The sequence below is a fragment of the Malus domestica genome, chromosome 10 (genome assembly GCF_042453785.1).
Source record: "Malus domestica chromosome 10, GDT2T_hap1".
NCBI lineage: Eukaryota > Viridiplantae > Streptophyta > Magnoliopsida > Rosales > Rosaceae > Malus > Malus domestica.
Window position 1 is genome coordinate 18,953,135 of NC_091670.1, and position 14,424 is coordinate 18,967,558.

At 36.1% G+C, this 14,424-nt stretch overlaps 1 protein-coding gene across 1 annotated transcript; it reads right to left on the minus strand.

Annotated features, from left to right (window-relative positions):
• Positions 1-850: 850 nt before the first annotated feature.
• LOC103429904 (phototropic-responsive NPH3 family protein NPY2) lies at positions 851-6,557 on the minus strand. The gene is made up of 5 exons (XM_029109673.2): positions 6,101-6,557; positions 4,806-5,560; positions 3,754-3,823; positions 1,983-3,161; positions 851-1,740 (listed from the first exon to the last, which is right to left on the minus strand). The coding sequence occupies exons 2-5, from the start codon at positions 4,865-4,867 to the stop codon at positions 1,171-1,173; spliced, it is 1,881 nt and encodes a 626-aa protein (XP_028965506.2). The 5' UTR covers positions 4,868-5,560; positions 6,101-6,557; the 3' UTR covers positions 851-1,170.
• Positions 6,558-14,424: the final 7,867 nt, after the last annotated feature.

A 14,424-nucleotide genomic window follows, 5' to 3' on the forward strand; every position in this document is an offset into this window, starting at 1 on the left:
TGTTTCGGCCATTTTCCAAGCAAAGAATCCAATTTTCATGTCCACACCAAGCATGTCGAAATTGGGTACCATTACATTCAGGAGAAAGTATTGGCTAAATAGGTTTCTGTTAAGTTTGTCTGCACTCAGGATCAACTTGCTGATATTGTACTAAGGCACTATCAAAACCACGATTCTCGTTTCTTTGTGATAAACTAGCTCTTCAGAGCCCCCAGTTTGGTCTAAGGGGGGATATTCAAGGTAAAAATGTAAATTTGTTATCTAGAGATACAAGTTAAAGATGCAATAGTTGTTATCACAATTAGTTTTTGTTAGTTGTTAGGTTTAGTTAGCTTACTCATTAAGTTTTGTGCCTTGCATAAATAATCAATTGTGTAACATTATTCATTTGATGAAATACGAATTAAGTTTCCTAACAGAGATTTGGCTAGACAGGAACAGTTAAGGATAGCAGTACCACACTGGAAGAGTCTATCGTTAGCTGAGGATTTGTGGTGTATCTAAAGGCTTGTGGAGGATTACAGTGATGGGCCTATTGAGGACTATACCAAATTTCCTCCTGGCTTTCAATTTTTGTTGATCCAAGACAATTTTAGTGAAGGTGGCGAATTTTGTTCATGTAGTTTCATCATATTTTGTCTGAAGTAAAGAATGCAACATAGTAATAGTATGGCAAGAGTGTTTTATTGTGCAAGAGAAATGCGAACTCGTCAATCTAAACCTACACGAGAAAGGCGAACTCATCAATCAAACGGCTTTTAATTAATCTAGTCCTATACTAGAAGCGGGAACTTTTCGATCAAACGAATTTTGAATGATGTAATTGGACAGATCGTATGAAGCCCACCTCTAATTCTCCAAAGCTATTGATAAATGCTTTTCTTGCTAGACAAGTCATATAACATACAAAAGATTTTGACGAGCACAATTAAGTATGAGAGTTAACTCTTGCCATTTGGATCACCTCTGCAGTTACAATCTCTAGGTAAATTATCTCATTTTCTCACCCTGTGAATTTTTCTGCAAGTACTACAACAAAAAGCCTTCTTCCAAACTATATGTACTCCAATTTTGCTCAGGTAACCAGTTTTTCTTTTTTAGTTGCTAAGATCATAACGAGAGAAGGCGAAACCCGAAAATTCCCAACCTATTTCTGGGTCAATTGCTCTACTAAGAAACCGAATGCCTCCTATTTCTCGAAGGTGTAGATTTAGCCTCTTCGGGATTACCTGAACCAAGACTCTCGGATGAATCAGAGCCACTGTTCTCACCTTGTACCCCTTTGCTTGACCAAAGCTTTGCAAAAATCTTCTTCTTTGACTTCAGCAACCCTCTCATTTTACTTACCGCCGCCTTGTCAACACTGCCTTTTCCATCACCATTCCTGTCGCACGATCCCACACCACTGCTCAGCCTTAAAGAAGCTAGCTCCCCCTTTAGGGCTCTAAGCTCCTCAGCTGACGCTACTGCATCCCAATCCTCCTCCGTGTTGGTTGTTGCAGTTCTTGAGCTACCATGGGACCCACTGTTTAAATCCTTCATGCCTTTAGGTAGGTCAGGAGTGCTGCTGCCTGATGAAGCAGCAGCCCTGACTTGCTCAAAAAATAGTACCTGCACAACTACACGCAGCGGAAGTCTCTCATTTTGCACTGCATGCACACACGCATCAACAGATAACTTTTTGCAGTCCATCAGCTTGCATATCTTCTTCCTCTCGCTCTTGCTGATCCCTGGGTGCTCCTGCATAGCAAAGCAGGCCAACGTGTGAAACATATATCACCACCAACAGTTAAAAAGATAAAACACAAAAGCACGCAGGAAAACAGAATTTTTATGGCATGATCATATTTCACCACCAACTAAAATACAACAGAACAGAAAATCTGAAGCAACTTGTTTGCATCATAACATTTAAAACTTGCACAACAAGAAAGACCCCAACTTTATGTCAATCAAGAGAATAAATGTATAAAATCCCTAACCTTAAGGTACATGTCAATGGCTCGGTAAAGTCCATCATGAGAAGGTCGAGAGAAACCTCTCACCATCTCCGCAAGATCAACAAACTTCAACAAGGGTAGGTAGGGATCCTTTGAAATTTCAGCAAGATACCCATCTATGAGTTTTGCCACCATCAGCTTGGAAGCAGCAGACAATATCCCTGGCCTTCTCACCTCCTGAAGTTGATCGCCTTCGTCTAGTGATTCAATCCCTGGACTTTGACCTTGCCTTAGAAACTCTTCTACTATTTTTTGGACTACAGTAACATCATAAACAGAAGGTTCTCCTTCCGCTGCTCGTATCAAAAGATCATTTACCGAAGCCTCTTCCAGTTGCTGCCCTATTCTCCTTACCAGCTCTCCCTTAGCCGTGTCTCCAGAGTCCACAAATATAGCTGCTTTCAACATTTTGAGCAAGAAACTACAAGAGACACTGCCTTTCTCTTCAGGCAACAGCCAGACAATTGCATCCACTGCTGATCGATGCTTTGTCATATCTCCATCCTGGATCATTCCTTTACTGAAACCTGGCAACCTTCTGTAAGAATAAGCTTTCAAGCCCTCTCCGATCACTTCACCAGATAGTACCCCTTTGCTTTTAATATTCGCTAGAACACGCTTGTACAAATCAATCTCAAGCTCACACAATTCTTCAACCCACCAGTCTTTTGGAACTGGACGATTTCTGACACCATTCCAATTTGGATCATTCCCATTTTCCTCTTGGATCTTCTTCCGGTTATAGGTATAGGACCAGTCAACTTTTGAAACATCCATACAGGCCTTAGTAGCAACAGAGTCAATGCAATGGCTAACCAACTTCAGTTCCTCAGATATTGGTAAAAGAGACTTCGTAGTCTGAAGAACAATGATGGAATCCTTCCAGCTCCGGAAAATGCTAGAGCTAAGGAAGACATCAATCTTGTAAATGAGATTTCCTTTCTCGATAGACTCATGCATCCCCAGATATTCAGCCGCACAGCGAGACACAACAACATTGTAAGCATTGAGGGTGACAGTCATGCCATAACAAAACTTTGCACATATCTCAAAGGCAGCAGGGCCACCAGGAATGTCAGAAATGTAAATTTCGCCAGTGTTTGTTTCATTAGTGTTTGCAACCAACTTCTGCAAGCGAGCACTCTTTGATAGAAGAGGAAACTGCATACAACATTATCACTTTGATCAGTATCACAAAACATGTATCTGTAGATATACTGCAGATTTTCACATAAATTTTGAAAACGAAAAGAGTTGCCTTGAGAATCAACATAAGTTTGGCAAGACTATCATCATTGAATTTAAAAGTGCTTAATATATCTAGAAAGCTCAGTATCTATCTATCAAAGCTCTGTTGGTCTCTAGAAAATCATAATAATTCGTCAAGCAATTGGGTATTTGTCGAGTATCAACAGAGTAGTCTTTAATTAATGTAAATAATCATATCCCCGTAAATGTTCAGTTTATCTATATGAAACAAGTTGAGCACATGCACATTGCTTATAAGCCTTACACGTCTTTTATCCATTTCATAATTACAGTAGCTAAACATATCTGGATTTGTTCTGGATGCTTTAATATGAGTACTATAATAAATTACTGACTATAGATCCCTCCACTTGAAAATGCAACATGAAAGGTAACTGGGGAGCCGTTTGTTTCACCAAGAAATGAAAAACGACAAGAGGACTAAACAGTTTTTGGCAATCCTGATACAAGATACCATATACAGAAAAATGGACCAGATGACTACCTTATGTAGATAAAACTTTGAATCTGCAACATTAACAATGATGTCTGTTGCCAAATCTGTTGCGACATACCTGCATATAAGAATGTTTTTGTACTGTTAGTAAGGACTCTGCATATAAAAGAGCACTAATAAGAAGACCCGCATACTAAAACATTGAGATCTTGCAACGAGCAATTGAAAATCAAGCTTTTCTTCTTTTCTAAACTTTTCTTTTCAGGAGCCCAGAAATCTTTCTCCTCCCATACAAAAATACAACTCAATTGCCTGCATCCGTTCTTTCTTATATTATAACATTGCTTTATCAATGCATTTAATTTGATTAGCATTTCTATGTTTTGTCTACATTTGACAGAACTCTATCATTTCTTACAGTATTACCCTGGTTTGGTCTAAATTATTAGCTCACAACCTCTTGCATCCTTAAATTAATGAACAATAGCTTTATAATTCGAATAACAAATTATGTGTGGTGATCTACTTATGATAGCTATAAGAGATAACCAATAAATACTAGATTGACAATAGCTCAGATTGGATAAGGCCAAGGATTCAGATATTCCAAAAGAATTGATCATAGAGCAAGTGAGACACTGACAGATTCAATAAAGGTTCTCTTAAGGCGGCCGCACTAAGAGAACCAAGTTTTCGTGAACCAAAAACTAAAAAGTAAATGAGAGCAAATTTGATACCAAGTCATAGAACAAGAATAATTTTAAGCAAATAGAGTGTAGGAAAACAATGAGAATCGAAAAAAAGGACGAAAACTTACAGCCCAATTTTTAAACCAAGATGGCTACTAATGAGTGGACCTAGCCATTATCCATGAGGAGAAATATCCAAAATTTTCCAATGAACAAAAAAACCATCTCAAATTTAGGTGAAAAAAATTATACTTTCAGGATTTTGCAATAGGAATTATACTTTCAGGCTTTTGCAATAGGAATTATACTTTCAGGCTTTTGCATGAGTCACAATAGCCCAGCATATGATTCAAATTGATAACTGAGGAAAGATAGAGCACAGTTTTCAAAGATAGGGATAGAAGATCTCACCTAACATTATTTCCATCAGTCTGAAAAGAATCCGGCTTCGATCCAAGTTTCATAAACTTCATCTTGGCAAGCAAACAAAGCTTTTCCTCCACTTCCCTAAACGAAACTTACCCTCTACTTCACGCCCAGACCACCAAACACCCCCAACAAGAATGCATCTCAATCGAGGAAAAGTTGCTCGAAATGGAAAGGAAGGCACCAGGAGCGGGGACCAACACTTTGACCAACTTCCTAGGCTCCAAGAGAGAAAAGAAGGATCTCAAAGACAGAGGGGAGTTTATATGCATGCAAGGCAGGGGCGTATGACCGAATCTTGACACAGACCAAGGCAATCTATGAGAGAGAAAGAAAGGGAAAGAGAAGATGGGGTTTGTGGAAATTTTTAAGAAAATGTTCTCTTGAATGGCAAGAGAGCCAAAGAAGAGGCTGTTTCCTTGGTCGGCGGCAAAGCCCACGGAGTCCGGGCGCACCAAGTCAGCCGAGGGGACATAACCAACAGACTCTGAACACTAAACAATTATCAAACACCAGAGACACTCAAGCACAAATCTGACTCCACCACACTCCCCCACTATTTCTTATATTTTCTCCTCTGATTACTCTGTTTCTTTGTTTTCCTTTTTTAAAAGCTAATTAAAGATTCATGCCACCAAGACCTCCTTGGACGTCTTCAAAGCATCAAGTTCCAAACCCAACATGTACACATCAACACCACCTATTTTCTAGATTTTTTTTTGGCGTTGAAGTTTGAAAACCTGCAACCGAAAACAGCATCTCGGTATCAGTTGAAGAAACCACCACAACGGTAGACAACAAGCATCTCTTTTTATTTGGGCAAAGCACGGGAATAAATGAGAAAAGATCACACACAAAATATAAAATAAATCATTACAAAATTGGAGTAAAATCTGAGGAATCTACCAGAATATTGTCAATAGAAATTCTAGTTAAACAATGGGGCAAAAGATCATATTATGCTGCAAAAGTAAAAATTTTAGAGCCCCACATGAAGAAATAGGCAAAGGATCTCAAGGGCATGAAGAAATTGGGAAATAATCAAAAGGACAACCCCCAAAATCCACTCTCCGTGTAAAACCCCACAAAACCCAAGACCCCATTTCATCAAATCTACAGAGCTGTACAAAATCTACCAAGAAATATCACCTACTTGGCTACTTGCGATTTGAAAACAGAAAAAACCCAGTTCATGTTTGAGTGCAATCAGCCAACACCACGCCTAGAAACCCCAAAAGAAAAACCAGAACCACAGAACGTGGAGAGAGAAAGAGACTCACCCAAAATCTCATGCCATCGATTCAAGCTTTTTGCTTGAGGAATCAGAAGGAGTTTCAGCGCTCAGAGGAACAGTAACAAGAGACCAAAGGGCGAGGCTTTTGAATGCTGCTGCTGTTGCACGAGCATTCAAATCTTGAGAAGCAAACCCTTACCCACCACCAAACAAACGTTCACCCAACGCAGGAAAAACAAAAACCAAAAGGGCAAAAATAACACAAAGCTCAAAAGCTACCAGCTGTTTAGTACTTCTGAGTTCCAAACCAAAATCTAAAGTCGACCCATCTCCCAAGATACTGAAAAAAAATTACCCAAGTGCGAAAAAAGCAAACTTGTTATTTACTAAATGCATGATTCAGTCCTCAGAAGTAAGATACACTAACACTCTTCTTTTTGGCGCACAGACAATGTTTTTCCTTTCCTTTTCTTTTAGTTTTGCCCTACTTTAATTTGGTAGCCAAAAAAGTAGTGAGAGATTCATTGAGTTTTTTGGGTGCATAATTAACACAACCAACTCACTCATTTATCTAGTCACTTATTACTACTATCTAGTAGTATTTATCTTCACTTTATGTGAGAAGTTTTAGATTTGATTCTTGTCAAAGACAAATTTGAACTATATTATCACTAATCTATTGTGAGACTAAACTCACATCTCATCTCTAATATAAATAATATCGTTTGTTAAAAAATAAAAAATAAAAAACTCACTCACCTCGCTCGCTCACCACCTTGCACAGTAAAGCACGCCAAAACTGACAACTCTCTCTGGTTATTTTGATGCCACCATAACCCGGACTCCTCTTTATTAAATTACCCTTGCGCCCTACAACTTAACCCACAAAAGCCATAACTTGCGAAGTGAATCTCTGTGTTCATCATGGAGAAAACAGAAGAGCGTTCTAGACCTTGTACCCTACCATACACTTTTCTTTCGTTCATCATCTGTTCATATCACCATGACTTTGATCCTGTACCAGTACCAGAGAGAAGGTGGGGTCGTTGGGATCTTATGACCCCAATAAGGCCAATTGTCTCCCCCTAATTATTAAGCTTGACCCCGAAGAAATCTAGAAAAGAAGGATTATTGAAGGTCTTACCCTTTTTATATGTTTTTGTAAATAGTTAAGGGTATGCACTATATATTTTAGATGTGTATCAAGAGTGCAATATGTATAGGAGGTGAATATTTTGCTTAGAGAAGGGTGGAATGAGCATCAACAATGCATTGGCCTCGGTTTACAAAAGAAGTTGAATTTGATTTGATACATTTCTATGGTACCTTGAGTGACATCTCAATGGTCCCACTTTCATGAAACCCCCGAGGAAAGGAAATTATTTTCTATGATAGTATTATTGTTATGCGTCTATTAGGATAAAATCTCAACATCGTCATTGATCTGTACCATACACGTTCATCATGTGTTTATGTTGGTGAATGTGGTGGTGGTTGCATTAGAAATTCAATGACCATGTTCTAAAGGTGGTTTGTTACATGTCATTATTTAATTTGACTAAACTTTTTTGTTGCCAGACAGCTAAGAAATGCATGACTTTTACTTAAATAAAAATAGATTGTCACACTTTTCCAAAAAATGGGAATGGATTATACTTATCTTTCGTATTACATTTCAGTATTAATTCAGCTTGGATTTTTTCTTTCAGTCGACAGCTAAGTAACACTCTTGCTAACTGGAAATGAATTATATACTTATCTTGATATTTATATAAGATTTTAAATCCAAACGGGTGCTTTGCACATGTGGGACTAGATTTCCACAAGTTAAGTAAATGACAAGTTTGTCCAGCAGTGCGAACAATATCAGAGTTTTGAGACGCTGGTGTGGTGTCCGCTAAAGAGTAGTCTCTACTGGTTCGGGGAACGAAAACTTGAGTTCTAGGTTATTTTGCGAGAGATTTCTCAGGTGTTCGGTATTCAAGTGATACTTTACTTGTCATAATATAAGTAAAAAAAATGATATATTTTTTTAGTATTTTTCCACTTATTTTGTAATACATGAAATATCCACTGGAATGCATGGCACTTCGAAAAATATCTCGTTATTTGCATTTACCTTAGTAATGATTGAATTTGGTTTCTTATATTGTTTTTTGTTAATCCATTGAATTCGGTACAACTATTTGAAATATTAGTGAAAGACTGGATTTGTTATCTCATGTTTGCTTTTTATGAAGAAAAAAAATACCAAATTGAAGCAATTGCTTGTTCAAACAACAAGGAGCTGGATCATCAATTCAATTAAATGAAATTGAGCATGTTTCCCATCTCCTCTAGAGAAACAAGTAGGCTATATATATGCAAAATTGTTCTCAAATTCATATGCAACAATTCCTCCAAGACATCTTCTTTAGTTGGGGGAAGATTACTCACAAATTGGATTTTTTGAGGAACATATTGAGAGAACATTGGTGGGACAATGTGATTGTTAAATCAATGTCTTAGCAATGTACAGAAATTTTCAAGTCAGTGTTCACATTGACGTAACAAATAGCAATAGATACAACTTTTTCATCTTCAATTATGTTAGTTATGGGAATAAAATTAGAGAATTTATGAGAAAATTATTAGCATTTTTTAAATTCATTGTTGGACAGACCTTGACACTGAAAAATTTAATGTGACCTCGAGACCAGAAAATTTAATTAGTGGGTTGGAAAACATTGTAGAATTGTGTAGCAATCAAATAATTATGTTGAATTATAGTAGTACTTATAATTATTTTGATTGAATATCTTATTTGTACCTAAACTAAAAATATTGTAGTTTAGCTAAAAGTTTTTGCAGAGTTAGTATTTAAGCTAAAAGGTCTCAATTTAAAGGAAAAGGCTAAGGGATTATGTTTTTTATCATAGTTTATAGACCACATGATATGACGGTTGATTAAAGAAGGAATCCAATCATTAACATCCACTGGTTTACAAAATATGGCCAAATTTAAGTTGAATAATGTTAGGGAGACCACATACTTGTACCACATTTGTGTACCACTTGATATGGCAAGTGATTGATACAACCACTATCTAATTTTTTTTTTTTTGAGTATATCAATATTTTTACACTAGGGGGAGGGAGAGTTCAGCTAAGCCACACAATGGAGAACCTAACTTGGTATCGAATTCACCATCTACGAGATTCGAATCTAGGACCTCTCACTTCTAAGCGAAGAAGAATACCAATAGACCATAGTATTGAGTGACTACAATCACTAACTAAGTTCCATGTGAGCTAGTAAAATGTTGACATGGGGCAGCTGGTACCAACTAAGTTCCATGTGAGCTAAAGATTATAGGAATCACTGATCAAGGCCACATTTAAAGAAACTACGTAAAAAAAATATAATGAGCATGTATACATCTACCATGCGACCTTCAATGTTTATATATAGTTTGATCTAACTAGAGTAGTGCGTGATGTTCTATTGCCGTACTTATATATAAATTTTCATATCGTTATATTGCAATCTGAGTCATTAATGGTTCAAGTCTGAAGTAGTATTGTTATATATATATATATATATTTTATATCTTGAGACAAACATTATATTGTAAGTTGTGCATTTGACTACATTCAGACAAAAATCAATCAAAATATTGTGTATTAAAATGATGGCAGCATAAGTATCTTCATCGTTGAACCAAGTTGATAACAGAATATTTCTCGTCAAATAGTAAAAAAAATATGTAACAAATCCTATGAGTTCTTAGCAATGTTCTAAAAAACACTAGGCGCTAGTCGGGTGGCGGCTAGGCAGGGTTTAGGTAGGCTCCTAGGCGGCCTATGTGGATTTAGGTAAATTTATTGTATATCTTGTAAATAAGTGCATATTGACACTTACACAAAATTATACTTGTATAAAATCTATGGATAAGATAATAAAAGAATGATAAAATGCAAAAAGAGTATCCAACAAGTCCAAAATTTTAACACATTAAGCATATATGTCATATAACTATAGTGAGGAGTATTGTACGATGACACATGTACAATAAGTTCACAATTTAAAACCACATAAAATGCAAAATAGGAGGAAAATAAGGAAATATAGTAATGTATATAGGATTTTTTTTTTAATTTCCAAAAAAAAAAAAAAAAAAAAAAAAACCGCCTAGAGCCCAGTCTATTTTTCCAACCGATTTGCAAGAAAATGTCCGGGGTCACCACCGCCCAGAGCCTAGGCCCTTTTTTAGAACATTGTTCTTAGCACAATTAGCATACACATCTAGCTCATATTCGGTAATATGTTATGATCTTTATCAAGGCAGTCTCTAATATTTTAGGGGTGCAGTGCGAATTTAATAAAAATACCATTTTTATTAAAAAAAAATTGGACAATATATTCATACAGAGTTAAACAATCAATATTCAAACTTAATTGAAATCAGTACCTTACTCTTACTAGTTGAAAAATCTCCAATTGCATGCCATGAAATCATGATTTAGGGTTCATCCATGAAAAAATGGAGTATGACTGAAAGAGAGATACAAAAACACGCTTGTGTTTGTGGAAAAAAGTAATATACAAGTTAGTTTTTTATTATTAAAGAAAAGTGGAACAAAGTAATACACAAGTTTTTTTATTGCTAAAAAAAGTGAAAAATTAATATATTAAGTGTAAGCTCCACTTAATCAATTGTAATATAGATAAAATCATATGTTATTTTCAATTAAAAACTTTTTTATTAGAAAATTTATACTCATATATATGTAATATATAGGAAATCAAAATTTTGGGGGCCCTCAGAAATTCAGGGCCGTGTGCCGGTGCACCCCCTTTGATCTTTTTGGTCATCAATATTTATGGAATCACATTAACATACATACTGTGTGTGAGTTTTTTTTATTTTTGTTTTTGAAATTGGAGAGAGGAGAGAGAGAACGTGGGAGTGGAGAGGTGGGGAATAGAGGTTTATTTTAAAAATAATAATAATAATTAGAGATATTAAAATCACCTGTATGTGATGTTTGAACAAAAACCAACAACATTTTGTTTTGGGAATTTACATTATTGTCCTTAATTTTTTTTGTTGTGATAGAAGATTAAATAGTCTTTTCATCCTCTTTTGATTGACAAAGAGATTTCTATTAGTATGTAGTTCAGAGGTGAAGAAACTAAGAATTTATAATAGAAGTAAATTTTTATCGTTCTCCTTTTGCAAATAGTACTTTTGATGAAATGATACAAGAAGAGGTCCATGGTTTTCTTTATTGGATGCATGTAATGAAAATGAAGCAGATCATGAAATATTAAGAGATGAGAAAGAAATTTTGATATGAACAAATACAACATGCATCACTATGTAGATGGAAAATATTGAGAAAAATACTACCTTTTCTCTTGATATACAACCAATATTAGTAGATGAATGAATCAAACGTCACCTTGAGTATAAGCCTCTTAAACTACAAGAATAAAAAATATTAGTTGGGGAAAGCTTGAGATTGTTTGTACAAGGGCAGAAAAAAAAAAAAACACTTTCTGATATTCAAAACATTTTTTACTGTGTTTGGCAAAACATTTTTTACTGTGCGTTTAGAAGAAACTTTTTTACAAGAAGCACTTGAATTTTAATAAAATATCAGCATACTAATTATAATAAAAGCACTCTAAAAGTGATTGTGAGCACAAGTACTTTTACAATAAGCAATCGCAAATGAACTTTTAGTTGAGCATAAATTATCAATTAGAGTTTTAATTAGTTGTAGTTGAGCCATGTATTAGCCAATTCAATATCACTATTGGTCTATTTTCTACACTAATGATAATATTATATGTTAAGTTAAACGAACTTTTGACTGGTTGACAGCAGTATGTTTCTTAGAAGTTAAAAATCTTGTGCCTCTGCCTCTTGAACTCACCAAACAAACATGATCATCGGCATGAATATTCATTATAAAACTAAGGCATGAATATTCATTATAAAACTAAGTTTAGGATATATCAAATTCCTATATCCAACTGCACTTCCCTATGATAGTGCCACATTTCTTTACATTTTAGAAACACCTCACGCTACCACATTTCCAGGCCCTCCATATCCTCTCTCTCTCTCTCTCTCTCTCTCTCTCTCCCCCCCCCCCCCTTAAATATCCTTTCTATATAACTAAAATGCACATAGTGCTGACCGTTGTATCGTTACAAATACTATTTGCTTCATAAAAAAATAAATTAAAAATAAAAATTAGGGTTCCTTACAGAACACTTGATTGTTGATTCCTTCCACTTTAATCTGGTTAATGCAATCTCATTGCTCAAAGATTATGGGGGTTTGAATTTGCACAAAGTCATCGTGTGCTAGGGGTTCTTCGATAAGGAATAAAGGATTAGCCAACAGCTTAGTTTCACGCGGATGGTTTGGAATGGTCCTACATGCATTGCCTAATGTTATGAGCATTATCAGAAATTCAGAATCTATATAGAATCTATACGTTTATATCATATCAGCTTTGTGGTCATATATGCTATGTATAGTTTGAGGAAATCAGGTCCCCTTGCCTACTTTGACCTAGAACATGACTTGGGTAGTTGTTTGATATGCTTGTCTCCCTCGATCTGCAAATGCTTTTTTATGGCAAAAGATTACTTCCCACGATTTGTGTGGAGAGGAGAGACCCCTAACATTCAAGAAATCATCTTAACACGATCTTCTAGTGATACTACTTGTTGTCCTTATACTAATGGAAAGGAACTTTGCTAATATCATTGTGAAAAAACTGATAACCGATGTAAGATAATCGTTGTGAGATCTCGAATTAATATGTGATCTTCAATCACTCATGCACGCATAATATGCGATCGTCTTGAGTAATTGATGGTTGTGGATATGTGTATACCTGTTTGGACCTAATTTTGCATGCACTAGGCTCATATACTCTAAAGTTATTGGATGAGAAAAATATTAAGAATCATGATTGAAGTGGGGATAAAGGTTGAATCAATCTAGGTTCAAAGTCCTAGTCCCATAAAAGTTGAATCTCATTTTGTGCTTACAAAATACAAACCCGTCCCATAACCGCCCTAAACAGGCTACACCCACCCCGCCCCATGTGTCCAAGACTTGTTTGCCCACCCCTAATATAATGTGCCATTTGTGGCACATGACATCTGGATGCAGAGCTATCAGTAGTCTAAAGGACTAACACAGTGAACAAGACCACCATGCAATGCCAAGAACTCTCTGTCTAAATAAGCAAATTGCTTTAAAAGATCAGTACTAATCCATTTCCTTAATTACATCCAAGTTTTGACATTTGAACAAAACCCTAATATGACAACCATTGGTTTTTTATGTGTCGGCACACAACCAAAGGCTAGCATGCTTAAAGTTGAAGACGATTGTCATTGGATTATCTAATTAATCCTATTTAAGCTACGTACATCTAACTTTAATTATAAATAAATATCAAGTAGGATGAATTGAATCAAAAACATGGTCACGACCACAGCTGTGGTAGTTTAAGCATCTTTGCCATGTTTCCGGTGTGATTTACGAATAGGAAAAACAAAGCTAAATTAATAAGGACCAACCTTTTCTTCTTTTCTTTATTTATTTATTTTTTTTTTTTTGAAAAAGATACGATAGTAGATTTCATTTCATCAAAAGTTGCATTACAAAAGTTATCCATCTCTAAGCATAGAGCTACGCACATTCCTCAACAAGTATGTCAGTTACAATACTAGGCGGGGAACCAACCCATTCACAATTTTGCATCATAGATAGACTGACTTTTGCAAGGCGGTGAGTGGTAGGGTTTGCTTTGCAACGAGTGTGGGTGATATTTACTTCAATGATTGTGTTGAGCAGAGCTTTGCAATCCTCCACAACTTGTCCAACGGATGACAAATTGAGAATGAGATCTCTCAGCGCCCCTACAATCTGAAAAGAGTTAGTTTCGAACATAAGGAATTGAAAACCCCTATCAATCGCCCATAGCAAACCTGCCCTAACTGCCACAACCTCTTATAGCAGTGGGGAGGATACATCTCTAAAACTTCCACTAAGGGCAGCCACAAAGAGACCATAACTATCCCTAATAAGGCACCAAACCTAGTAACACGCCTTCATGCGTTCCACGACCCATCAATATTCATCTTAAGTTGGCTCTGAGGTGGGACAATCCATCTGGGGGTATTTATCAGCCTGCTACCATGCTCCGTGACTGGATTTGTAGTCCTAATAAACTCCAGCCACCACTGAATAGCTTGAGCAGTGTATACCTTAAGTGACTCCAGTTTATCTTCCCAAAATTTCTTGTTTCATGCTCCCCATAGTGCCCAACAAACCATCAGACAAACATCAAAGCATG

Excerpts from the sequence above, each read along its gene's own strand:
- LOC103429904 (XM_029109673.2), bottom strand. The coding sequence starts at position 4,867 with ATGAAGTTTATGAAACTTGGATCGAAGCCGGATTCTTTTCAGACTGAT. Across the intron at positions 3,824-4,805 it reads ACTGATGGAAATAATGTTAG|GTATGTCGCAACAGATTTGG; the intron begins GTGAGATCTTCT and ends TCTTATATGCAG. Across the intron at positions 1,741-1,982 it reads CCATTGACATGTACCTTAAG|GAGCACCCAGGGATCAGCAA; the intron begins GTTAGGGATTTT and ends TTTGCTATGCAG.